Below are 27,362 nucleotides of genomic sequence, written 5' to 3' on the forward strand. Positions count from 1 at the left end.
CAAAAACAGGAAGACCCATCAGCAAAATGTATGGAAACACTGGCAGCAACATACCAACAATTGTGAGAGACCCGGATCCAGGCAGTGTTTCTTTTTGTTGTGCATAACATAGCTATCAGTTGGAACCAATTTGACGGCACTTAACAACAACACAAGGAGTTCTGGTAGCGTTGTTGTTGTTGTTGTTAAGTGCCGTCGAGTCGGTTCCGACCCATAGCGACCCTGTACAGGGTTTCCGAGGGTGTAAATCTTTACGGGAGTAGAAAGCCTCATCTTTCTCCCGCAGAGCGGCTGGTAGTTTCGAACCGCTGACCTTAAGGTTCGCAGCCCGATTCGTAACCACTACGCTACCAGGTGGTTACAAATCGGGCTGCAAACCTCAACGTCAGCAGTTCAAAACTATCAGCTGTTCTGTGGGAAAAAGATGAAGCTATCTGCTCCTGTAAAGATTTACAGCCTTGGAAACCCTGTGCAGGGTCACTTGGAGTCAGAACCAACTGCACGGCACATAACCACCACCAACAATACAACACGAGTTATATCACTGTATTGACTGAATGGCAGTGGTTTTGTTTTTTATATATTTGTAATGAAACAGAGTTGTAGATTGGTTCAATGGTGGAATTCTTGCCTCCCACATGTGAGACTGGAGTCCTGGTGTGGCACTGTGGGTTAATGTACCAGACTACGAAGCCGTTTGAACTGCAAAGTCATCAGTTCAAGCTCACTGGCTGGTCCTTGGAAACCCTATACAGGTTCTCTATGGGTCGGAACTGACTTGATGGTACTTAACAACAACAACATGTGAGACCAGGAATCAATTCGAAGCCAATGCATGTCATGTGCAGCTACTACTTGTTTGCCAGGTGTGTGTTGTTACCATGCTGATTAGATTTCAGGAGGAATTTACAGATTTAGATGGACTAGAAAGAAAGGTCTGTTCGTCTACTTCCTAAAATCAGCTCATGAAAAGAGTATGGGTTACAATTGTCAACTTTGCAACAGCTCTTGGGTTGGCACTGCATCAGACAGTTATATTCCATTGCATAGGGGTTCGTCATGAGTCAGGAGCCAACTAGCTGGCAGCTGACAACATCAACAACAATGCCTTTGTTTTAGGGAAGTGGTTTACTCATGCAGTTGTGGGGCTGGTTCAGCACTCTTTGTAAAGATGTGTCTCTATATGTGATATAGGAACTTGAAGTCCAGGGGGCAGGCAATCAGGAAGGAAGGGACTGAACCCATGGTTGTTGCTGACTTGGTGCATGGCTTCCAACCAGTTCATTCTGACTTGAATCCTGCTGAGAATTTGCATTTTCATTCCAGATAGACTGAATCAGGATCTAAATTTTAAGAAGACCCCTTCTTATCTATACATGAGAATCACCTAGGTATATCACTAAAGTGTAGACTCTGTTTCACTCTATCTGGGGTGGAAATACAAATTCTCAGCAAGAGGTTAAACTGGAATGAACTAGTCAGTTCAAAGCCCTGCTTTGATGACCAAAATATCTTTCAGAAACTGGACCCTTCATCTTGGAACTAAACACACACACTTGGTCTCAGAGAACCTGAAGGAGAATCCAAGGAAAAGTGGAACGTTTGTAGGCCTAGTCATTGCTTCATACCTATGCTCTGAATTAGCCAATCAACAATAAAGTGTGTGAGATACAAAATATCCACAGCATCCCTATTTCCAGTCTATTTCTCTAAGAATTTTTTTGTGGCCCACCTTGATCAGAAATAGACAATAAAGGAACTTTTTGGATATGTAGTTCCACTTAGCCAAGTTGATACTTCACAAAGTTATCACATGTGTGCTTAATAAATATTTGTTGCATGAATGAATGAATACTATGTTGTTGCTTTTGGCAGTTCCCTGGGAGTCAGAGAACAGAGTCTGATTCCCGGGGAGTCAGGCTCTGCCTCAGCAAGATAAGCAATATGGAACACGTCACTTAACTTCTGTGAGTCTTGGTTTTCTCACCTGTTAGGGTCCAAGAGTATCAGTGTTCTGCTTATTTAATAGTACTTTTATGAGGACTAGTTGATCAAATCTGAATGAAAATAATAAAACATCACCAAATTATATATAAGATTGTATTGTTTTTAATAATTATTATTGTCATGTTAATACTTTAGCTTCCTAATATATCACATGGTGTTAGTTTCTGACCTATTTACCTTATTGACATGCCAGGAAGATTAAATTAGATAAAGTATGTGAAAGCACACTGCCAGCTATCCCATGGCATATGCTTTAAAGGCAAGACCTAACTGTCATTCAGCTCTCAGATACATTTTCACACTGTTTTAGCTCTTCGGTAAATGACTCAGAGGAACAAGTGTATAATTGGAACCATTGGTGACCCTGGGAACTGAAGGACAGTGGCCATTCCTTGGATGGGAGTTGTGAGCAGTACAGGAGGATTCTGTCCTGTAGATCTGGGCTTGTATTTCATAGCAGCCAAACTTGCTCATCAGAATGAAGAAATCCCTGCGGAACGTCTTGGTAAAGATGGCATACAGGAAAGGGTTGGCACAGGAGTTTATGGGATAGAATAAGACTAGGAGAATCTTTGACTTGGACACAGTGATGAGGGGCACCTTGAGGGAGGCAGAGATAGCAAAGAAGGAGATGGGTGCCATGCAGAGGAAGTCAGTGAAGATGAGCATGGCCATACGTTTGGCAATCCTGGTGTCACTAGCAGAAGATATGATGTTGGGATTCCTCACTGTGAGGTAGATGTGGGTATAGCAGCCACAAATGATGACAAAGGCCAGGACATTGAGCACAAGTAGTGACATGACATATAGTTGTGACAAGGGCCTGTCAATATCCATGGGCAGGCAGATGCTCACTTTCATGTAGCTGCTGATGCCAAAGATGGGCATGAGGGCAACTGTGAAGGCAAAGAGCCAGCCAACCAGCATGACACTGGCAGCGTGGCGAAGCTGCACCTTACATTCCAGCTGCATGGCATGGGTGATGGTGTGCCATCTCTCCAGAGTGATAGCTGTCAGAGTGTAGACTGAGAGCTCACTGGCAAAGACAGTGAAGAAGCCAGCAGCATCACAGCCTGCACCAGTTTGCCAGTCAATGGCATAGTTGTGGTATTGGCTCTTGGTGTGGATATCAACAGATGCTATGAGCAGCAGGTAGATTCCAATACAGAGGTCAGCAAAGGCCAGGTTGCACATAAGGAACCGGGGAACGGTGAGTTTGTATTGACTGGTAGTCAGGATCACCAGTACTATGATGTTCCCAGTGATAGCCAGGATGCTAATAAACCATATTAAGACTCTGAGGATGGTGTACCCCATGATATCTTCACATGGGTTGAATGCATCAGGCTTAGGGGAGCAGATCACATCAACCACTTCATTACATAAGTCATAGTCCAGCTCACTATACATCATGTCAAATCCTTTTCCATAACTGGAATCATCATCTTCTGTCAGAGAGATTCTGTGACCTCTAGCCTGAGCCATATCATCAACTTCTTGCCTTAAAACAGATTTGTTACAAATTGGATGAAGCTCTGAGCTAGAAAAATACAAAAAAGAACAGAATCAACATCCTGAATTCAGAGGACAAACGTATTAGTCTTAACCCAAGGTAGAAATTATGGGTTTTCTTTCTGAGATTTCCCTCCCCCCCACCTTTTCTAGCAACTTGTCACTCTTAAGGTTAAGCTCAAGCTCAAGGGTTAATGCTGCTTTCTGTAAATGAAAACAACTTGTGTATATATTCCTAGAGTTGGATGACCCACTGGGGAAACCATCTGGCCACAACCTGAATGTGGGGAGGAAGGCGCCTGGGACTAGCTAAGTCTTGCTGCTAAGTGCAAATAATTTACAGATCTGGTATCAGCTCCACCCTTTCCATTCCTCCTGTCTCCACTGAGCTATCTCTTAATATGTCTGAATAAGATATACCCCTATTCCTTCATTCTGTTCTCCAACCAGTATCTAGATTGTTTTCTGATGAATATGAGAACATACTTGCTTATTTTATCCAACAAACTTAGAGACCAGAGTGTGCAATTAGCTCCTATCCATTCCCTGTCCCATGGAAATGATGTTTTTTTTTGGTTCACAGGCTGCTGAGACGTCAACTAATTTGCCTGATGTGTTATGGGGGGAGGAGCTGTTTTTTAGTCCAGGGACCACAGTAGGCCTCAAGCAAGGTAAGCCTTATATTTTCATAGTAAATAGTTCCCTTGTTAAGTATCATCCAGTGGATTCTGATTCTGAGTCACAGCAATCCTGTATAGTTTTCCAAGGAGCGGCTGGTGAGTTTGAAACACCGATCTTGCAGTTCAAACCGACTTGCAGTCCAGCACATTAACCCACAATGTCACACCAGGACTCCCTGGGGGTGCCCAAAATAACAAATGCAGGTTGCAAAGGGTCTTAATTTATTCCAAGACTCCTTGGGGAGTCTGGTGCTTTTTGGTCTCACTCGCCTGTCTTAGCTTTCCCTTTAGACTCAAATGTACAAGAAGCCTTGTCAATGGGGAAGAGACATGTTCAGAAGGGATTTGAATTAAAGCCAAATGATAAATATTCTACTCAGACAGATGGATCGTGTATCTATATGGAGAGAAAGGGTAATAGTTTTGTTTTGAAGCAAAGGAGAAAGGAATGGGATTATTTCACAAAGGAACTAATTTTGGATGGAAAAAAGTCACACACACATAAACCTCTCTTTCACTTGCTCCCTGAGGGACAAATTCACAGCTATGTTAGTGATTATGTTTTTCTCAAACCCCATCATTTCAGATCTAAGTGGAGAAGTGAGTGTTAAAACGCTTTAAAGATCTCTGTGATGAGGAGAGGTGGTGGCCAGGAGTGGAGGAGTTAAAAGCTCCATTTAATCACCAAGGGTTAGTGCTTGCTAAGTGTCCCAACAGACCTTGACTGAGCCTTTCACCATCAAAGTTGATGAGAAGGGCCCACTGAAGGAGAACTCGTTCCTCCCTTTTTTCTCTTTCAGGAAAGAAATTGACAGGAAGGAAGTTCTTTTCCCTTGGCCCAAGGAACTCTTCCTTGCTGGAGAATGTGTCATCTTTTGTTTTAGAGAATGATAGGACTTCTCACATCAGTCACAGCCACATGAAAGTCCCTAGGTGATCCAAATGGTTAGCTGTCTAGGCTGCTTATAGAAAGGTTGGAGGTTCAAATCCATATAGAGGTGTCTTAGAAGAAAACTTGAGTGATCTACTTCTGAAAAGCCAGCAATTACAAATCCTATGGAGCAAGTTCTAACCTGCCACACTGAGCTGTAATGACTCAGAATTCACTCAACTGTTGGTTGTTATGTGCCGTGGAGTCAGTTCCGACTCATTGCGACCCTGCATGGGGTTTCTGAGGCTGTAAATCTTTATGGGAACAGAAAACCTCATCTTTCTCCTGCAGAACAGCTGGTAGTTTCAAACTGCTGCTTGTGATATTAGCAGCCAGATTCGTAAGCACTACACTACCAGAGCTCCTGAATGGCGACTGGTTAATCAATAGTGAATGGGAGTCAGAATGTGAAAAGTCTTGGTTGAGTCAGAGATCTTAGAAGAAAGGTGAAACAAGCTCAGAAATGGGCAAATGGATAATTGTTTTGTACTAAATCTAACTCCTGGCTCTTTGATCCTGTCATTGGATTATCTGTGTCTCAGTTCTAGGAATAGAAATGAAGTAACTTTGTGCCTGACAACTATGATTTAGTTAATTAAAACCAGATCCAATTTAACCATCTACAGACAACCTTCACTTCCCAGGATTTAGGATGGACTCTGTAAAGATTGTTATTGTTGAACACTAGTACCAGTGTTTTCAGATATTGATGCTTCCCCTTCATTAAACAGAAGTGCCTCAAGGGTATGTATTAGTGGGGACAAGGTAAGCAATGTGTATCTCTGATAAAAGAACAGAAACAAAAGTGGAAACTAAGGGAGACAAAGTCTTGCCTCTGCTGGGCCTTGGCAAATTCTAAGTCTCATAAGTAGTTGGAAACTCATCCAGGGTCAGTTTTGATGTTAGTACTCTTGCATCCTGTTATAGTTGGATGGTAGCCCCTCCTCACTCCCAAATTCATGTTGGAATCCTAACCCCTATACCTGTAGGTGGATTCCTAGTGTGGCGCTGTGGGTTAATGCACTGGACTGCAGAGTCAGTTTGAACCACAAGGCCAGCAGTTTAAGCTCACCAGCCGTTCCTTGGAAATCCTATACAGGGTCGCTATGGGTTGGAACCAACTTGAAGGTACTTAACAACAACAACAACAACACTTGTAGATATAATCCCACTTGGGAATATGGTTTTCCTTATTATGTTAATGATGACAAATCAGTGCATTGTGTATCTAAAATCTAATGACTTTCCAGACTTAAAAAGAACAGATTAGACACAGAAAGAAGCAAGCACAAACCAAGGAAAGATAGATGCCACCTGGAGATCACCAAGGATTGTTGAAAAAATACTAGAGAAGCTGAGACAGGGCCCAGAGTGGACAGAGAAAGCCTTCCTCTAGTGCCAACACCCTGAATTTGGACTTTCGGCTTCCTTAACTATAAGAAAATACATTTCTGTTTTACTAAATGTATTTTGTGGCATTTCTGTTCTAGCAGCAGTAAGAAATGAAAACACATTCCAATCAATTCATCTATAAATGCTTGAGAAATAATATAGAGGAGTGGCCTAGAGTCTGAGTTTTGGAGACAGGCAGACCAGAGGATTTGGACTCAGTTTTGGTGGGTATTAGACAATTTATTTACTGTCTCTGAGCATTAGTCTCTTTGTTTGTGAGAAGGGACTAATAATAATGATATTACTGTTGTGAGGATTCAACAAGGGGAACGGTGCAAAGCATTACAAAGCTTGGAAGAGACTACTCCACATACAGCACAGCATAAAGACTCTGGATGGGATGACTGAGTTCCTTTTGGAAACTAGTCCTTGTATGGGCACTTAGATGCATATGCCACATTACCTCAAAATGTAAAGTCTAGCTCTAGAGAAACAGTCTAAACACAAGAAAAGGTCAGTAGTGTTGAGACAGGTGTAAAATAATTCAAGCAGAGTACAGAACAAGGCACTCTCAGATTCAGTGACAGCTGAAGAGTGTGATGCTTGTGGCCTGTTATGGAAACTCCAAGAGGGCCATTTGGCTGAAACCTCACAGTCACAAAGGCCAATGTTTACACTTTGAACATTATCTCCAAATGAGGATTGGAGGAACAATTTCATAATTCAACTTTAGACTCAAATCCTGTTACTAAGCTGCACCTCTAGTGGTATACAGTGAAATGATACTAGTTTTGAAATCATTCCTGAAATTAAATTCTGAATAGTATAATTATTTTGCACTGTTCTTGCATGTGAACTTATGAAATACGAACTTTAAAAAGCCCACTGTAATTTTTGTTACTCTGTGGTGGCATGCCTTCCTGGAAGAGATGTGGATCTCCCCCTTGCTTTACCCTCTGCTCCTGGCAGTAAGTTACAACAGGCTGCTGGAAGCACGTGACAGTAGGGCAGTCTGGATGGATTGGAGAAGACTTCCTGTCATAAAAAACAGAAGGCACACCTAGAGATTTCTGCTTGGGAGAGCCCTGAAGCTAGGAATGCACCAGCACAGGTCAAAAGATGGGAGTCTGAACAAGACAGCAAGATGATAAATTTCTGGGGCATGTTAGGGTTGGGTCAGACAGCACACCAAATACTACTCTTATAGTGATCATTCATTCTTTGAGATTTCTCTTGAGGGGTATTCAGTACCACGGACTTAGCAACAAATTGATGTCTTTCTTGCCTTGGTTAGAATTGTTGTCTGGAGTAAAAACAAGGCAAACCTTTGGTCTCAGTCCACGTCCTCCATAATCTAGTCACCAGGAAGACTTTCCTGACCTTTCAGGTAATCTGTGAGAAATGGCAAATTCTGTGTAGTTTCCCAATGATGCACTCTAATTTTGAAGAGGAGTCTCATTTCTAGAAATTCTTCAAATGGGTTAGACTCCCAGTTACTCTAAAAATATTTTAGGGGGTTTGTTTTTTTTTTGCTTGCTTGTTTTGCTTCTGAGTAGAGAATATGTCCATATGTGCAGTTCCTCATATGTTAAAGATGGAATAACAAAGGAAGCTATGTTACACAGGAAATCATATCATGGAAACTATGTTAGTGCTATGATATTATATAGAGACTCATACTGATCCTATGAAGTCCTGGTGTGACACTGTAGGATAAGCACTCAGTCTCAAGGTCAGTTTGAACTGCAAGGTTGGTGGTTCAAACTCACCAGCCCTATACACAGCTGCTATGCATCAGAATAGACTCAATGGTACTTATCCACAACAACAACAGAGACCTATAGGACAGAGTTGCACTACCCTTTAGGGTTTCCTAGAGTGTAATCTTTATGGGAGCATATATCTAGGTCTGAAAAGCCCTTAGAATGACTGTTTTTCAGTTAACAGTAATGTACTTAAGCACTGTGCCATCAGGGTTCCTTGTGAGTCAGAATTAACAACACACAACAACACCATCAGTGTATTAGGGCAGTGACAAGGCATCATTCAACTGAGTGAAGAGACATGGCGTGGACTGTATCAGTGAGTGCAGAGAAGGGTGTGAGCTTTTGAGGAACTCCTGATACACAATATCTTATCTATATTGATAAGCAATGATCTGATTTGTTATCTTGTCTCCAATGGATACTTTGAATACTTGGAACATGCACAATTTCCACTCCTCTGCTCTCTCCACATCCTATCTATGATTACTCCGACATTTTAATGTTACCTATTAAGATGGAGGGTCAGAGAAAGAGGGGAAGACCCCCAACGAGATGGATCAGCCAGGTGGCATCATTGATGGCATCAAGTGTGGCAGCGGTAGTGAGGTTGGCCCAGGATCGGACATTGTTTCGTTCTGCTGTGCATGGGGTCACTATGAGTCGGTTCCAACTCGATGGCACCTGACAACAACAACATTGGGACTGAAGGAGCTCTGGTAGTATAGTGGTTACGAATTAGGCTGTGAACCTCAAGGTCTGCGGGAGAAAGATGAGGCTTTCTGCTCCTGTAAAGATTTACAGCCTCGGAAACCCTGTACAGAGTCGTTATGAGTCGGAACCAACTCCAAGGCACATAACCACCACCACCATTGGGACTGAGTTCTGTTTGGATTGCCCTCTTTAAATCTTGGTTGGAAATCTGAATTTCCTCTAAAGGCAGAGAGTAGTCCTATCTTTGTCCTCCCTGTAAGGTAGTAAGACCTGAAGGTGGTTAGAGAGCCAAGAGTGGTTGGGCTGTACTGCAGATGTGTGCCTGGTATGGCATTTATGCTTTCCCCCTCCAACACTGTCTGGGACATGTATGGGGTACAGAGTTTGGAATTTTAAGGACAGACTCATATTGGTACAGGGAAAAAGAGAAAAAAATAGTTATTATCAACAATAAGTCAGACAGACTCCTGGTGTGGCACTGTAGGATCAGCACTGAACTGAGAACTACAAGATTGGCGATTCAAACCCACCAGCTGCTCCTCAGAAACCCTAGGGTTTCTATGAGTCAGAATAGACTTGATATCACTTAACAACAACAACAACGAGTCAGACAGGGAGTTTGGATAAGCACTGGACTGTGAACCACAAAGTTAGTGGTTCAAGCCCACAGCCACTCCTTGGAAAAAAGATGAGACTCTCTGGTCCTGGAAAGATGTAAACCATCAAAAGCCTATACAGGGCTATGATGAGTCAGAACCAACGCAGTGGTACTTAACAACAACTTAATTTGGTGACTTTCATGTTGTCTAGTTCTTGGTAAAGATTCCTCTGTAAGCCCAAGTTCAAAGATTTAGGAGAGTCCATCAATGGACTCAAGCGTGACAACAGTGATGAGGTTGGACCAGGATCGGGCAGCATTTCGTTCTGCTGTGCATAAGATCGCTATGGGTCGGTACTGACTTGATGGCACCTAACAACAACAACAAACTCTCTATAGCCCTCAACAATTCAGAATGTGCCCATGGGTTTCAGTTGGAATAGTTTTCAGGAAGTTGATTTTCTTCATGCCACAGACATGTAGAAGTTCTGGACCAAGTTCTGCTTGCCACATACATGTAGAAGTTCTGGACCAAGTTCTGCTTGGCACAGAAGGGAATAAGAAGACTCACTTTTGGCGTCTCCAATTACCAAAGGCACAGCAATGGCTGGGGTAGGTAAGGCTGGCTTCCACAAGTGCAACAAACTTTTCCAAATTGGGAAGCTTTTTTAAGTTGTAAGTTGACCTGGCTCTCAGCTTCTTAAGATTTTCTAAGCCATAGGTAGGCAGAGAATGGATCCTTGTTCTTGAAACATCTCTATGAGGAGAAAAGGTAAACATAATCTGGTTATTATGGGTCTAGAATTTTCTGCTAAGCAGTAGGCAAAATAGCAGATACTCTAGATGTTCTAACAATGGCAAGAAGGGTGGCTCCAATTCATCTAACACATCTAAGTCAGATCACTCTGCAAATAGGGCATTTGGTTTAGGTAAAAACCCTGGCCCCTTGTTGCAGATAAACCTAATCAACAAAACAGAACAGTTGCAGTCAAGCCCATTCTGATTCATGTGGGTCAATGTAGACCTGTGCTTTATAGGGCTTTCTATGACTGATTTTTCTGAAGTATGTCACCAGATTTTTCTTCACAGTCTGTCTTAATTTGGAAACTCTACTGAAATCTGTTCGTCATTGGTGACCCTGAAGGTATAAAACATATCAATAACATAGTTTCCAGCACCATAGCGGTAAGCAAGCTATTATAGTTTTTGATTACTTTTTATTATTTGTTATTACAAGCTAGACAGATGGAGGATGGTAAAAAACCCAGTTGTTTTCAAGTTGACCCTGACTCATGGTAACTTCATATGTGTCATAATAGAATTGTGCTCCTTAAAGTTTCTAATGATTGCTAGGCATTTCTTCAGAAAAGCCTATAGGTGGACTTGAGTCTTCAACCTTTCAGTTAGCAGTGACATAAGTTAACCGTTTGTAACACCCAGGAACTCTAGGTAGATAGCAAACCACCCTTAGTACATTTGCATCCTGACTGATCTGGCTCTTTGCTATTGCTGGTGAGTAGAGTTAACAATCTTCCTTTCCACAGTGGATCTATTTGTACCTACCAATTTACATAGGAATGAGGAATTGAGACAATTTCCCTTAGCACCAAACTCACTATACAAATATTTCTGATATACTTGGGTAAAATCTGTGGCAAAAGTTCAGAAGAAAAGAATACACCATAAGGAAAAGGGAAATTGGCAGGCAGTTGAGGCTTCCCCAGTCCAAAGTGGCAGAATAGAGTGCTGGTTATGAGCTCAGCAACTGTCTGTGTTTACATCTCTGTGTTTACATGTCTGTGTTTACATCTTCACTGATTAGATTCATGACCTTGGCCAGGTAATATCACTTCCCATGTCTCAGTTTCCTCAGCTATTAATGAGAGTGATAATTATCATACCCACCTCAGAAGGTTGTTGTGAGGTTTAAATGTGCTAAAGCACCCTCGGTGTGGTGCTGTAGGATAAGCAATGGACTGTGAACCACAGGTTGGTGGTTCAAACCCACCAGCTGCTCCTCAGAAATCTTGTACAGAGTCGCTATGAGTCGGAAAGAACTCAATGGTATTTAACAACAACACCAAAACACATAAAGTAACATCATGATACATAGAAAAAAGATTGAAGTTGTCAACAATTACATTTTACTTGCATCTACTGTCAACATCCATAGAAGCAACAGCCAAGAAATTGGACGTGTATTGTACCACGCAAATCTGTTGCAAAATATCTCTTTAAAATGCTAAAAATCAACGATGTCACTTTGAGGACTAAGGTGCACCTGACCCAAGCCATGGTATTTTCATATGCTTGCAACAATTGGACAAGAAATAAGGATGACCAGAGAAGAATTGATGTATTTAAGCTATGGTATTGGCAAAGAATATTGAATATATCACCAACTGCTAGAAGAATGAACAAATCTGTCTCAGAAGAATTACTGCTAGAATGCTCCTTAAAGGGAGAATACTGAGACTTTGTCTCACGTGCTTTAGACATATCATCGGAGGGAACCAGTCCCTGGAGAAAAACATCATGCTTGGTTAATTAAAGATTTAGCAAAAAAGAGGAAGACCCTTTAGAGATGGACTGACACAGTGGTTCAGCAATGGGCTCAAACATAGAAACAATTGTGAGGTTGACATAGGACCAGGCAGCATTTTGTTTGGTTGGACATAGGGTCTCTACATGTTGGAATTGATTGGAGGATATCCAACAAAAATAACAAGGAACTCTGGTAGCGTAGTGGTTACGAGTCGGGCTGCGAACCACAAGGTAAGCAGTTCGAAACTACCAGCTGCTCCATGGGAGAAAGATGAGGCTTTCTGCTCCTGTGAAGATTTACAGCCTCAGAAACCCTGTTCAGGGTCGCTATGGGTCAAAACTGACTCGATGGCACTTATCAACAACAACAACAAAAATAACAAAGCACTGGCCTACAGAAAGCACTAATTACTAGTAGCCCTGAATGTTAGTGAATGTTCCACAGACAGAGCTGCAGTTGTCATTGCTTTGCACCCACTAATTTACATTTTCTGTAAGTCAAGGCAGTGAGCACTCAAAACAATGAAACTTGGGAATGTAAACATATATGTTGTTGCTGTTAGGTGCCGATGAGTCAGTACTGGCTCATAGAGGCCTTACACACAACAGAATGAGATACTGTCCTGTCCTATGCCAACCTCACAACTGTTGCTACACTTGAACCCATTGTTGCTACCACTGTGACAGTCCTTCTCACTGGGGGTCTTCCTCTTTTTCTCTAACCTTCCACTTTACCAAGCATGATGTCCTTCTCCAGGGACTGTTTCATCCTGAAATTTCTGAAGTATGAAAGACGAAGTCTGGCCATCATGGTTTGTAAGGAACATTTTGGCTGTACTTTTTCCAATACAGATTTATTTGTTCTTCTGGTAGTTCATGATACTTTTAATAGTATTCTCTCATACCATAACTCAAATGCATAAATTCTCCTATGGTCTTGTTTATTCATTGTCCAATTTTCACATGCATATGAGGCTATTGAAAAATACTATGACTTGGGTCAGGCACACCCTAGTCCTCAAACTGACATCTTTGCTCTTGAACAATTTAAAGATGTCTTTTGCAACAGGTTTGCCTAATGCAATAATATATCATTTGGTTTCTTGGGTGCTGCTTCCATGAGTGTTGATGGTTGATCTGAGCAAAATGAAGTCTTTGACTACTTCAATCTTTTCTCCATTTATCTTGATATTATTTATTGCTCTTCTGGTGAGACTTTTTGTGTTCTTTACACTGAGGTGCAACCCATACTGAAGTTTGTGTACTTTGATCTTCATCGGTGAATATTTTAAGTCCTCTTCCCTTTTATCAAGCAAGGTTGTATCATCTGCATATTGCAAGTTGTTAATGAGTCTTCCTCCTAACCTGATGATACATTGTTCATATAATCCAGTTTCTCAGATTATTTGCTCAGCAAACAGATTGAATAAGTATGGTGAAGGAACACAACCGTGGTACACACCTTTCCTGATTTTAAACTAAAAGTAAGTGTTCCCTTGCTCTGTTCAAACGACTTCCTCTTGAAGTGCAAGTTCTTCATGAACACAATTAAGTGTCCCAGAATACCCATTCACCTCAATGTTGTCCATAGCTTGCCATGATCCACACAATTGAAAGTCTTTATGCAGTCTATAAAGCACAGGTAAACATCTTTTTTTCTCTGATTTAATCCAAGATCCACCTGATGTCAGCAATGATATCCTTCATGATATTATCCTATGATTTCCACATTCTGTTAGGTCACCTGTCTTTGGAATGGGCACAACTATGGATCTCTTCCAATCATTTGGCTAGATAACTGTCTTTTAAATTTCTTGGCATAGATGAGTGAGTGTGTCCAGTTTGTTGAAAGATTTCAATTTGTAGTCTATCAATTCCCAGAGCCATGTTTTTTGCCAATGCCTTCAGTGTACCTTGGATTTCTTCCTTCAATATCATTGACTCTTGACGATATGCTACCTCTTGAAATAATTGAATATCGACCATTTCTTTTTGATATGTTGACTTCCTTCCATTTTCTTTTGATGTCTTCTGCATCATTCAATATTTTCCTGATTTGTTATTGTTGTTAAGTGCTGTCTAGTCATTTCTGACTCACAGTGATCTTGTATAGTGTTTCCAAGCAGTGACTCTGGGGTTTGAACTGCTAACCTTGTGGTTCAAAACAACATTTCGGTCCAGTGTTTTATCTCACAGTGGCACACCAGAATTCTTTAATGCATGTGTTGTTAAGTTGTTAAATGCTGTTGAGTTGGTTCTGATCCATAGTGACACTTTATAGGGTTTCCAAGGAGCAGCTGGTGAGCTTGAACCTCTGACTTTGTGGTTCAAACCCACTTTGCAGTCCAGTGCATTAACCCACAGCACCACAGAATCCTTTAATATTTTAAGTTGAAGCTTAGCTTTTTAATTCAGTTCTGTCAGCTTGAGAAATGCCGAGTGTGTTCTTCCCTTTTTGTTTTCTAACTCCAGGTCTTGGCACATTTCATTATAATATTTGACTTTGTCTTCTCGAGCTGACCTCTGAAATTTATATATAGGCCATCTATATGTTCTCACAGTCTGGTGAGAACTATATTCCCAAAGCCTTGTTTTTATTGTGTCTTTCTCTTGCTCAGAAACTCATTATGGCTTCCTATTGCCTGAAGAAACCCACCTTCAACTTCCACTGTAGTTTTCACTTCCCTTTTTCCAAGCAAACTTCTTATACTACTTGTCCATACTTGATGTCACTATTTCTACATCAACCTGATTTGTGTTCTAGATAATACTCACAAGGCCATATCTTAGTTCTAACCTTCTTGACCTCTCAATTATATTTCATACTTAAAATACTTTTTGAAACACCTTCTTTCTTGGCATCACATTCCATTAATTTCTTCTGATATCTCCTTGAGTTCTCCTTTTAATTTGCTTGCCTTTCTCCATCTGCCCTTTAATATTGGAGTTTCTTTAACCTGTACAAACTCTTCCTAGGTAACATTATTTACTCTTATTACAGATATTAGGTATATGCTGTCAGTTGCCAAATTTATATACTTGTAAATCCTTTGTCTATAATCAGCTGTCCATTAGAGTCTACTGTTTTGATAACTTGCAGGTATCAAAACTGAATTTACCAAATTTCATGTAAACTTGTTCCTTTTTGTGTTTACCTGTTTCAGTAAATGCATCTTCCATCTTCCCCTGTTATTCAGAATTGTTCCTTGGGAGACATCCTTGCACCCTTTTCTCTGGCACTTGGATATCTCATCAGTCTCTCGTCCTCTCCAGTCTACGTTTTATATATTTCAAGCCTGTCTACTTTTCTCTGCTATCATTTTTGTTTATGTCACTGTAATCTCTACCTAGACAAATGCAAGCATTTCATAACTGTTCTTCCCACAACCATTTATTTCACTTTCCAATGCAATCTTTTATAAATGTCAATCAGTTTGCAATTTCCTGCTTAAAATCCTTCAATGCTTTCCCATTGCACTTAGGATGAAGTACAAACACTGGATAATTTATATTTTTAGAGCAAATCGTTATCTTTATATAATATTTATATTGTGTATCTTTATATTTTATTGCTATTGCTGTAAAGTACTGTCAATTCAGTTCCAAGTCACAGCAATGTTGTATAGGGTTTCTGAGGAGCTGCTGGTGGGTTTGAACCACCAGTCTTGAAGTTAGCAGTCCAGTGCTTATGCTACAGTGGCACACAAGGACTCCTATAAAATGGGTCCTCTAATGATAAATAATATAAGGACATCTGGTAGCGTAGTGGTCATGAATCAGGCTGCTAACCTCAAGGTCGACAGTTCAAAACTACCAGCTGTTCCACGGGAAAAAGATGAGGCCATCTGCTCCTGTAAAGATTTGCAGCCTCAGAAACCCTGTGTAGTGTCACTATGAGCCGGAACCTACTCCATGGTACTTAACAACAACAACAATGATAAATAATATAAATATTATAGTTATGTAAATGATGCAGTGATTAAGTGTTTGACTGATAACTGAAAGTCAGAGGTTTGAACCTATCAGCCATTCTGAGGGAGAAAGCTATGGCAGTCTGCTTCAGTAAATATTATAGCCTTGGAAACCCTATGGGACAGTTTTACTCTCTCCTGTAGGGTGACTGTGAGTCACCTGGCCAACTGGACAACAAGTTTAGTTTAGTTTTCATTATTAGCCCTCTGCTTGTTATATGCCAATTAGATCAGATTTGCCAATATTCTTGTTCAATTCTTCCATATAATCACTAATTTGTTTGCTTGCTTGTTCTATCACTGAGGAGCTCTGGTAGCACAGAGGTTAAAAGTGCTGGGCTGTTAACCAAAATGTTGGTGGTTCAAATTTACTAGCTGCTCCATGGGAGAACATTGTGGTAGACTGCTTCTGTTGATATTTATAGCCTTGGAAACCATTTTAGAAAGTTCGACTCTGTTCTATGGGAGACAAACCACCTAAATTCCTGAAATACAAATTTGTGAGCAAAATGGAACCGCTGAGTTAGACTGCTAAATTTGAGGGTAGTTTGTTACACAACAATAAAGCAACAAAACAGAAGTCCCATTGAGGTCTCTATAACCCTCCATTTAAAACAGTTCTACAATTTGTTTTTAAACTTTTTTTTTTATATCAAAGTATTAGTTTCCTAGGTTGGTCATAGCAAGTTCTACAAAATAGGTGGCTTAAAACAACAAAGTTTATTTTCTCACAGTCAGGAAGCCAGGAGTCTGAAATTAACAAGTTGGGAGGACCACAATTTCTTTAGGATGAATTTTCCTGGTCTCTTCTAGCTTCTGTTTCTTGTCTTGTGGCATCTACCCTTTGTGCCTACATCTATGTCTCTTCTCATCTTCTTGTAAGAACACCAACCATATTGGACTAGGGGTCACCCTACTCCAGTATGATTTCATATAACTTCATTAGTTATGTGTGCAAAGACACTGTTTCTAAATCGGGTTACAGTCACAGGTACCCGAGATTTGAACTTGAACATATCTTCCTAGACGACACAATTTAATCTGTAACAGCTAACAAGAATGCAACTGAATTATATTCTGTATACTGTCTGTCTCACTGTTTTGCTTTGTTGTTGTTTTTAAGTGCCATCAAGTTGGGTCCAACTCATAGTGACCCTGTATAGGGTTTCCAAGGAGTGACTGGTGGATTTGAACAGCTGACCTTTACGTTAGCAGTCTACTGCTTATCCTACAATGTCACAGAAGAACTTTATGTAACGCACTGAACTGCGAACCACAAGGTCAGCAGTTCAAACCCACCAGTTCCTCCAAAACCCACCAGTTGCTCCTTGGAAATCCTATACAGGATTGCTATAAGTCGAAACTGACTAGATGTCACTTAACAACAACAATTCCAGTTTGCATTTTAGCTCTTTTTGAGGGCAGAGGGCTCCTTACATCCTGAGCAATGCTTTGCACATAGTTAACACCCACAAAATTACTGCTGTTTGAAGACATGCAGGGGAATGACGCTGAAGAAAGATTGGGAAGAGGACTAGACAGAACACCACAGACAACTGTGACAGCTAGCAATTACAAAGCATGTTGTATCTATTATCTATTCTATCAGTTCATATGGTTCAACTTCTCAAGTGTATTTGTTTTGTCTCCTTAGCCAGATTTCAGTTGCCTAAGGAGCTCTGGTAGCGTAGTGGTTACGAATCGGGCTGCGAACCATAAGGCCAGCAGTTTGAAACTACCAGCTGTTCTGTGGGAGAAAGATGAGGCTTTCTGCTCCCGTAAAGATTTACAGCCTCGGAAACCCTGTATAGGGTCGCTATGAGTCGGAACCGATTCCACAGCACATCACAACAAGAGTAGGGATTATTAAGACATATTTGTGTTCTGTGTTGCATCCAGCCCAGAGTTGGACTTATGTAATCAATTCAGGATATAGTTGACTAATTAGTAAAGACGCTTCATCACAATAGAAATGAGAGGCTAAAGAAAGTCTCAGAGGAGAGCTGAGTCTAAAGGGAGACAGAGAAAATCTAGATGTAAAGGGAGCCCAGGAAATTATATGTGACCACCAGTAACAAAGGCAGCAGGGAAGGGAGAAACCTGTGCAAGCTTTACAGGGAGAAAGATATGTCTTAGGCAATAAACAAAAAAATTGTTGGGTGGATTGACTTGAATGCAGTCCAATAACTAAACATTAGATTAAGAAGCCAGTTTGGGAAGGTTGGGTGCTCTTTTGTCTGCTCAGTTCTTAGGAGCTAGCTTGTATTTTCAGATTCCTCCTTATCACTACAAAATGCGTGTGCTTCTGTCATTTGCAGTAGGTGCCTTTGCTGCTGTGAAACTAAGGCAGCTTGTTGGTGCCCTGGGATTGAGATGTTCTGCTGGTCGAGGTTGAAAGGAGGAAGTAGTTGGTAACAGAGAGATGGAAAGTCACAAGTTCAATACAGCAAAAGTCTTCAGTGCAAGTGGCTTTTGGGAAATAGGGAGATACAAATCTTGTAAGGTATTTCTACAAAGCTTGCTAGAGATTTGCTGGAGAGACCCAATATAGAACTTGTCAAGACTTCCAAATTTTGAACTGGAAGAAAAATGTTTCTCTGCTGTCTCCAAGGAATAAGAAAAATCAATAGAAATTTGTATCATCGTAGACAAAGATGAGATATGTGGGAACTTGCACAGTGTGAATTGAGACTTAACTATTCTATCATTCCCATTTTTGCTCTCTAGCCCCATAAAACATGTACATACTCACACATACATGCACATATGAAGATACTTCAAAAAGTTCATGGAAACAATCCATTATCTTTTCATTCCATTTTTTTCTGTGAACTTTTTGAAGCTCCCCTTTGTATAGTTTATTTTCTGGCTACAAACCTTCCCCATGGCTTGGGAATCAAATGTTAGATTTTAATTCCTTTATAAAAACACTCTCAGTGTTAGAATGCAAACATCTTTGGCAAGAGTAACAAAATAAGAAATTTTCTGTTATTCACAAATTCATAGAAACAAGTTATTGAGACTATTGACTAAAATTGGGCTTGGAGAGAGGCCCAGAACCTAAAACCTGGCACCGTGAGGGGTGTTCAGATGGATTATTTTGAGGAATAAGGGGAACCATGCTGGTAGGATTAGATCTCTGAGACTTGGAAGTCAGGTAGAAGAGTTTAGAGTTTATTTGATCAGAAGAATGCCTTATTGAAAGCTATATATTTACAATATTAATTTTTAGAAGAGTAGTCTATAAGTGTTTGTTAAGTGAATTGGAAGGAGATGGTACTGAAGATCAGAAAGGGATGAAGTGACTTTTTCAGTACTTTAGGTTCCGGATTCTAAGAACTCCCCTGTCTCTCTCTCACCCACTGTGAGTTTCCCTGTGAACAGTCACAATATCACACAATGACAAAGATCTGTTGGGCCACTGCTCTGTTACTATAGCCTCCTATGAATATTTCGACTGCAGCAAATATTGCTCTGGGCGGAACATCTGTCCCTCCACCAGAAGAGCAGTTTCTTTAAAAAAATTTTGTTATTTCAAATGACTCTATCCTTTACACATAGCATATCACCAAATAATTGTTGTTGTTATTAAGTGTTGTCGAGTCAATTCCGACCCATAGCGACCCTGTACAGAGTTTCCAAGGCTGTAAATCTTTACGGGAGCAGAAAGCCTCATCTTTCTCCCATGGAACAGCTGGTAGTTTCGAACTGCTGACCATAAGGTTCGCAGCCTAATTCGTAACCACCAAATAATAAATACTCAATAAACAGTATAAAATGCATGGCATGTGAGATACAATCTCTTCAATGATTAATTGAGGTTGTTTACTTCATTACTGACATTGTTCATTGGAGGGTAGACAAAGGGGACAAAGAGGCAGTGTTGCTGTGGGTGGAAGTTTTTAATCCTTGTCTTCCAGGCTTGCCTCCTGACTGCAGTCTTTCTTTCTCAGCTGTCACTTTGGTTAACATTTCAACACATGCTTTATTCTAGCCATGACTGGATTTGACAATTTACATCCTAAACAGTACCAGCAGGAGACACCAGGGGACAATGATGGCTGGAGTTGAAGAGATTTAGCAATCGCTCTAAGGATTAAGGAATGCCTGACCCCAGCCACGATATTTTCAATTATATGCACATGAAATCTGGACAATGAAGAAGAAATACTAAAGAAGAATTGATTAATTTAAATTATGGTGTTGGTGAATAATATTAAACGTATCACAGACTGTTAGAAGAATGAACAAATCTATCTTGGAAGGAGTACAGCCAGAATGTACCTCAGAAGGGAGGATGGCAAAACTTCATCTCACTTTGAATATATAATCAGGAGAAACCAGTTCCTGGAGAAGGAACTCATGCTTGGTTAAATGGAGCATTGTTGTTGTTGTTGTTAAGTGCCGTTGAGTCGGTTCCGAGAAAACAAATAAGACCCTCAATGAAATTGACCCACAGTGGCCACAACAATGGGCTCAAATATAGTAATGTTTGTGAAGATGGTACAGGACGTGGCAATGTTTCATTCTGATTGCTGAGTTGGAACTGTCTCGCTAACACTTAACAACAACAACAACAACAATTTTTTTCAAAATTGTTAGGATTCTTGGCTTTGAGATACAAAGTAGAAAGAGAGGCAGCAGTTGGTAATGAATATGATGCTGTGCTAGGAGAGGCAGGAGTTAAACCTCACTCCTTGCCCCATTTAATAAAGTGTGTTATAGCCAGTGCCACAAATTTGATTTGAACAATTTCTATTTTTCCCAGCAAAGATGTTATTAGAGGTCAATCATTTCCATAAGTGAGAGCACATTTCTGGTGTATACTATGCTGACAGATGGCTAGAAGACCTCGCTTTCATGATCCCAGGCGGGATAAAAAGGCAATTTACTATCTATAGGACTGTGGGTACAGTGGTTATGGAAGAGAATCATTCTTATACAAATAACTCAGTGTTTGAATCTGAACTATCAAATGAATCTAAGCTATAGCCAAATCAATTTGATAAACCATCAGAATATGATTGTACTGGCTCCAGACTGCAAAGGCAATGCATTAAATTTTCCCCACAGGAAACTGTTTCCCAAAGAAACAGCAATTGCTCGACTGCGCTTAAAAAAAAAAAAAAAAAAAAAAAAAATCTTGCTTGAGTTCAGAATATCAGGTGAAAACACAGATGGCTGCTGCTATTCAAGGTCAAGACTCATGTGGGGGAAATCAGGAGGCTGGGCTATTCGGAAACTCGGTGAAGCTTATCTGTGTGCCCCTGGCTTTCTTTACATCTGTTTCTCTTTGTGATCGAACATCTCACCCTTGCACCCACAGTGTGCATGGCCCCCTTGTTCTTCGCTCAACTAGAAACTTTGCCTTCTAGAAAGGAGCTATCATTAATTTGGGTGCCTTCCTCTTAACTCTCATAGAATCCCTTATACGTTATCTACTGAGAACAAACGTTTGAGCTTGTGAAGGACAGAGTCACCCCAGTTAGCTTACAGATTGGTTATTTGGAAGATAGGAAAGCTCCCCATTTCCTAACCTTAGTTCTAGAACAATGATTCTCAAAGAGTGCTCTCTGGACCAGCAGCATCACTTTTATCTGGGAGTTAATTAGAGATGCAAAATCTCAGGCCCCACTCAGACCTACAACCTATGGAAGCAGAATCGCTGGGGGCAAGACCAACAAGCTGGAGGTTTACACCTGCCAGGTGATTTTGATGAATGCTAGGTTTACAACCACTGCTCTAGCGACCGTGAGTACCACTCAGATGATTTCTGCGCAAGGAATTGTCCTCGCTAAGGAGAGCTACCTCACTAAGATTTAACCCCTTCCCAGGGACAGAGTACATCCAGTTGTCCTCACTGCAGAGGCAGAACAGCCAGGGCAATCTTAATTCTTGAACTTCTCCACAGGATTAGCTGAGGTTTCTGTTACAAAGTTATCACAGTTCAGTGTCTTCCATCTAGCACTTCCCACATGTAAATATTCACAACATGGTCTTCTTTTAGGGATAGGTATCTGACCTGCTGTCACAGCATCAGCTGGAGCAGCATTAATGTGGGCTGAGCAGGCTGCACACATTCCTACTCAGATCCATTGACTTAGAGCATCTGAGGTGGGCTAGTCCTCTGCACATGAAAATAAGCAGCTCTCACATCAAGATTTAGCTGGGGCTGGAGCATCTGCTTGCAAATGGGAAATGGAATAGACCATAAAGTCCCAGGTCAGTAAGTTGAGAGGCTGGAAGAACATCTATAGGCTAACTTAAAAGCCACAGAAATGGATGATTGATGGTAAGACTGTTTGTCCTCTTGCTCTTGAAGGGTGGAAGAGGGAACTAGCTATTATAGACTGGGCTTTTGGCCAGAAGTTTGCACATATATTCTCATGCATTGAGATGAAAAGGTGTGGAAATGTATCTCCACTTTCTTCCCTTCTTAGTCACGGGAAGTGTTTCATACTTCCGTCGGATTTTCTGTAAATTGTAGTTCGCCCAGTTCTGGCCAGGTATGGTCCTATGGTGTACGAGATGAAACAATGTGTTTGTGACTCTCCGTCCTTGGGTATGGATCCCCCCATTTCAGAATTGCTTCTGGAGGTAATCTCCCTCTTCTTGCCTGGATTCGCAGCAGGACTGACTGGAGGATTAATGTTTTGTTTTCTCCATTCAACATTCTGTTGAGACACTTGGTGCTGTGTTTATGCAACCTCAGGAAACATGCTCTGGGCTGTGTTTACAGATCATTTGCTTATGTTCTTAGGTTGGGTGGTTGGTGTTTACAATTATTTTTTCCCTTAATCTCAGTTCACAACCAATTGCCCAGGGCCTTATTGAATAACTTTCAAATGTTTGATTTAATGTGATTATGTACTTCAGGCAAAAAGGCATGGTGGAAATATATGGATTTGTGAGACAAGAGGTCTAGTTCTGGTGCTAGAGAAGGTATAACCAAGAAGGAAACAAAGAGAAAGAATAAAGACTGCACAGACAATCCTCTTATAAAGCACAGATCTTGTAAGCACAGGAGGGGCAAGAGATGAAACTTAGCAAAATACTTTTATTTTTTAAACGAAGTGAATAAATTGCTATGCCCCTTCAAGTTTGCAAAGCCGGGCAGATGCAGAAGTTCACAAACCATAAACCCTACCCTTAGCATATGAGGCAGACACAGTAACAATTTATTTGGTCCAGTTGTTAACATCAATATGACACTTCAGAGGCAGACCTGGGTGTCGAAACAGGGTCTTGGATATGGTACAAGATGCATGGACATGGTACAGATACAATCAGAGGAATGATGAGCTAGGAAGCAACATCCCAAACTGCAAAATATTGTCAACCATTTCAGGATCTGATGAGATGACTTTTGAATGTTCCCTTGGTTTTAGCCCTATAAACACCCCAAAAACTGTGAGCTCGGAGAGATACTGCTGTCTGTAGCATGTCTCCCTTGCAGGTTCCCGTTCTTGAATTAACCCTTGCCATTTTACTTCATGACTTTCTAGTCTTTCGTAACCCACCCATGTAACACTGGTCCAACCTCTGCCCTTTACTATTGTGGTGTGATCTTTTTTGGCCCTCATTTACTCAGATAGCTAATGCATCAACTGAAGGTCCTATCTAGCTTTGAATATTCTTTGGAGTAGACAGCGGGTTGAGGTGCTATAGATATTATACCTGGTACCGGTCACATATGGAAACTTACCCTTTCACAGATATATTTAGCCATGAAAAGATAAAGGTGCTTATTTTAAAATTTCTAAACCCTTAGAACTTGTTGCTAGGTGAAGTTGATGAGCTGGTTCTGGTGTTCACAAACATCAAAAGCACTTTCTGTAAATCCATATGTCTATACATTCTCTAAAAATAGGGAACATTGAGCATTAAACATTTTAAGAACTTTGTACATATGAGCATACTGGTAGCATACCCAGCCTTCTCCATTCTCTATGCTGAGGTCTTGGTTTGTATTTCAGAGCTCAAATCATGACCTGGTGCACTCAACTATGTTGTTAGGTGCTGTTGAGTAAGTTCTGACTCATAGCAGCTCTATGCACAACAGAACAAAGCACTGAAAATCATTACAGAAAATCCATAGGCAGGATTCACTGTCTCTTAACAAAAAGTAGAGAACAAGGCACCAAAGTTAACTTAGGGTCTGTGGAACAGTAGATTATTTGATATGGTTCTTCTAGCCATAGTCTTTGTAGCTCCCACCAAATGACAGGTTGTTGTTAGGGTCCATCGAGTTGGTACCGACTCACAGTGATCCTATACACAACAGAACAAAACACTGCCCAGTCCTTCCCAACCCTGACAATTATTATATTTGAGCCCATTGCTACTGTCACAGTGTCAATCCATCTCCTTGGGGCGGGCGGGGTGGGGGTGGGGGAGGTCTTCCTCTTTTTAGATGTTGTTTTTGGTAAGTGCCATCGTGTCAATTCTGACTCATAGTGACCCTTCATAGGATTTCAAGGAGTGGCTGGTGAGTTTGAGCCACCAACCTTGTGTTTCAAACTCATGTTGCAGGCTAGTATATTATCCTACAGCAGCAAACCAGGACTCTCTACTTTATCAAGCATAGTGTCCTTCTCTAGGGGCTTGTCCCTCCTGAAGTATGAGAATCAAAGCTTCACCATCATGGGTTCTAAGGCTGTACTTCTTCCAATACAGTTTGTCTATTCTTTTGGCAGCCCATGGTAATTTTAATATTTTTATTCAGCAGCCCCAATGCATCAATTCCTCTATGGTCTTTATTCACGGTGCAACTTTCACATGAATATGAAGTTGTTGAAAATACCCTGGCTTGGGTCAGGCACACCTTAGTTCTCAAACTAACATCTTTGTTCTTGAAGATTTTAAAGAGTTCTTGTGCAACAGATTTGCCTAATGCAATATGTCATTTGATTTCTAACTGCTGCTTCCATGAGTGTTAATGGTTGGTTGATCTGAGCAAAATGAAGTCTTTGACAATTTCAATCTTTTTTTCCATTTACCATGGTGTTATTTATTATTCCATTGGTGAGGATTTTTGCTTTTTTTCACATTGAGGTACAACTCATATTGAAAGCTGTGGTCTAAGATGTTCATCAGTAAGTATTTTAAGTCCTCTTTGCTTTCAGCAAGCAAGGCTGTATCTGCATATTGCAGGCTGATAATGAGTCTTTCTCTAATCCTGATGCCATGCTCTTCATATAATCCATTTTTGGATTATTTGAATAAGTATAAAACAGATTGGGTAAGTATGGTGACAGAATACAAACCTATCACACACCTTTCCTTATTTTAAACCATTCATTGTCCCCTTGTTCTGTTCAAATGACTACCTCTTGATTTATGTGTGGATGTCTCAACACAATTAAGTGCTCTGGAATACTCATTCTCTGCAGTGTTGTCCATAGCTTGTCATCCACACAATTGAAAGTCTTTGTGTAGTCAATAAAGCACAAGTAAACATCTTTCTGGTATTCTCTGCTTTCATCCAAAATCCATCTGACATTAGCAATGATACCCTTCGTTCTACATCCCCATCTGAATCTAGCTTGAACCTCTGGCAGTTCTCTGTTAAGGTACTGTTACAGCCTCTTTTGAATTATCTTTAGCAAAATTTTACTTACATGTGATAGTAATGGAATTGTCCAATGATTTCCAAATACTGTTGAGTTACCTCTCTTTGGAATGGGCACAAATATGGAACTCTTTTAATCAGTTGGCCAGGTAGCTGTCTTCCAGATTTCTTGGCAAAGATGAATGAGTTCTTCCAGCGCTGCATCAAATTTGTTGAAAGATTTCAATTTGTGTTCCATAGATTTCCAGAACTTTGTTTTTTGTCCAATGCCTTCAGTGAACCTTGGATTTCTTCCTTCAGTACCATTGGCTCTTGATCGTATGCTACCTCTTGACGTAACCATTAACTTTTTTTTTTTTTTTTTTTGGTACAGAGATGCTGTGTATTTCTTCCATCCTCTTTTAATGCTTTCTGCATCGTTCAATATTTTGCCCATAGAATCATTCAACATTGTAAGTTAAGGCTTGAAGTTTTTCTTCAACTCTTTTAGCTTGAAAATGCTGAGTGTGTTCTTCCCTTTTCGCTTTCTAAGTCCAGGTGCTTACACATTTATTCAACTATATATTTGGTTACTGTCTGACACATCCACCAAAATATTATTAGCTTTCTATGGGGAAGGCCTTTCTTGTGTTTCTTGTTCTGTCCCCAGCACAAAGTAAAGGTCACAGAGTTGGTACTTAATAACTATTTGATTAGTGAGTTAATATAGATTATTTAATTGAGCTTCAAAAAATATTAGAAGAGAGGTACACTGATGGTTGATATTGTTAGGGGAGACATTGAAGAGGAAGTAGGCCTTAGAATGATCTTTTAAGTAAGGATGAGAAGAAGGTGAAAGTTACTCATGTAGACAGAGCTAGAGTTTGAGGAAGGGACAGTTAAAGGAGTGGTATGAGGTAGTGGGTATGAGGTATTGATTGTATCTCAAATGATTCTGGAATCAAGACAAAGAGTTTCCAAAAATAAATGCACATATAGGTTACTGCATCAGGGGAAACACCCAGACTATATTTAAAAAATAGTGTTTTGTGATGAAAGTTTACATAGAAAATTAGGTTCCTATTTGACAATTTCTACACAAATCACTCAGTGACATTAATTACGTTTTTCACAATGTCAACATTGCCTTTAATTGTATTTTGGTTATTCCATTTCCCAAGCTCTAGTTTCCCTGCTCCTTTATCTTTCATGTTTGCTTTAGAGTAATTGTTGATCTTTTGTTATGTATAGAAAAATTTTTCTTGTTTTCATTATTACTTCTTTACTGAGAATTTTTACATTATTTTTTCATATTATGTATTTGAAATCTTGTATTTGCTTTAAAACCTATGACACGTCTCAGTTTAGATATAAATTTTCATCAGAAATATTTGAATTCAATAAAATTTACACTTGAACAAGTTCTAATATCTGATTTACCAATTAGTTTTTATTGGCTTTTTTGTCTGGTCAATGTCCCTGGTCACAATGAGTCTGAGTGGTTTTGGAAGAGCTAGATATTAGCACTTTGCAGTGGAGAGAACTGCCCGAGCTGTAGCTCGGTGGTTACCATGATACATATCCTTGAACATTCAGTAATTTTTTTTTTTTTTAGTTTTTTATTGTGGATTGAGTGAAAGTTTACAGGGCAGATCATCAGTTTTACATTCAACAAATCATACACCTTGTTTCATTACAAT

General features: G+C 40.3%; 1 protein-coding gene across 2 annotated transcripts in view; it reads right to left on the reverse strand.

The window, feature by feature from the left end:
- Window positions 1-2,097: 2,097 nt before the first annotated feature.
- The window catches only part of FSHR (follicle stimulating hormone receptor), a 295,717-nt gene continuing 270,452 nt past the window's right edge, over window positions 2,098-27,362 (reverse strand). The window contains exons 9-10 of one of the 2 annotated variants that reach the window (XM_006839442.1): window positions 10,169-10,354; window positions 2,098-3,547 (exon numbers count right to left, since the gene is read on the reverse strand). In XM_006839442.1, the coding sequence (XP_006839505.1) occupies window positions 2,314-3,547; window positions 10,169-10,354 (1,420 nt within the window). In that variant the 3' untranslated portion in view covers window positions 2,098-2,313. The remainder of the gene's footprint in view (window positions 3,548-10,168; window positions 10,355-27,362) is intronic. The other variant, XM_006839443.1, reaches the window with a different exon arrangement.

This window comes from Chrysochloris asiatica, unplaced genomic scaffold (assembly GCF_000296735.1).
Source record: "Chrysochloris asiatica unplaced genomic scaffold, ChrAsi1.0 scaffold00024, whole genome shotgun sequence".
Taxonomy (NCBI): Eukaryota; Metazoa; Chordata; class Mammalia; order Afrosoricida; family Chrysochloridae; genus Chrysochloris; species Chrysochloris asiatica.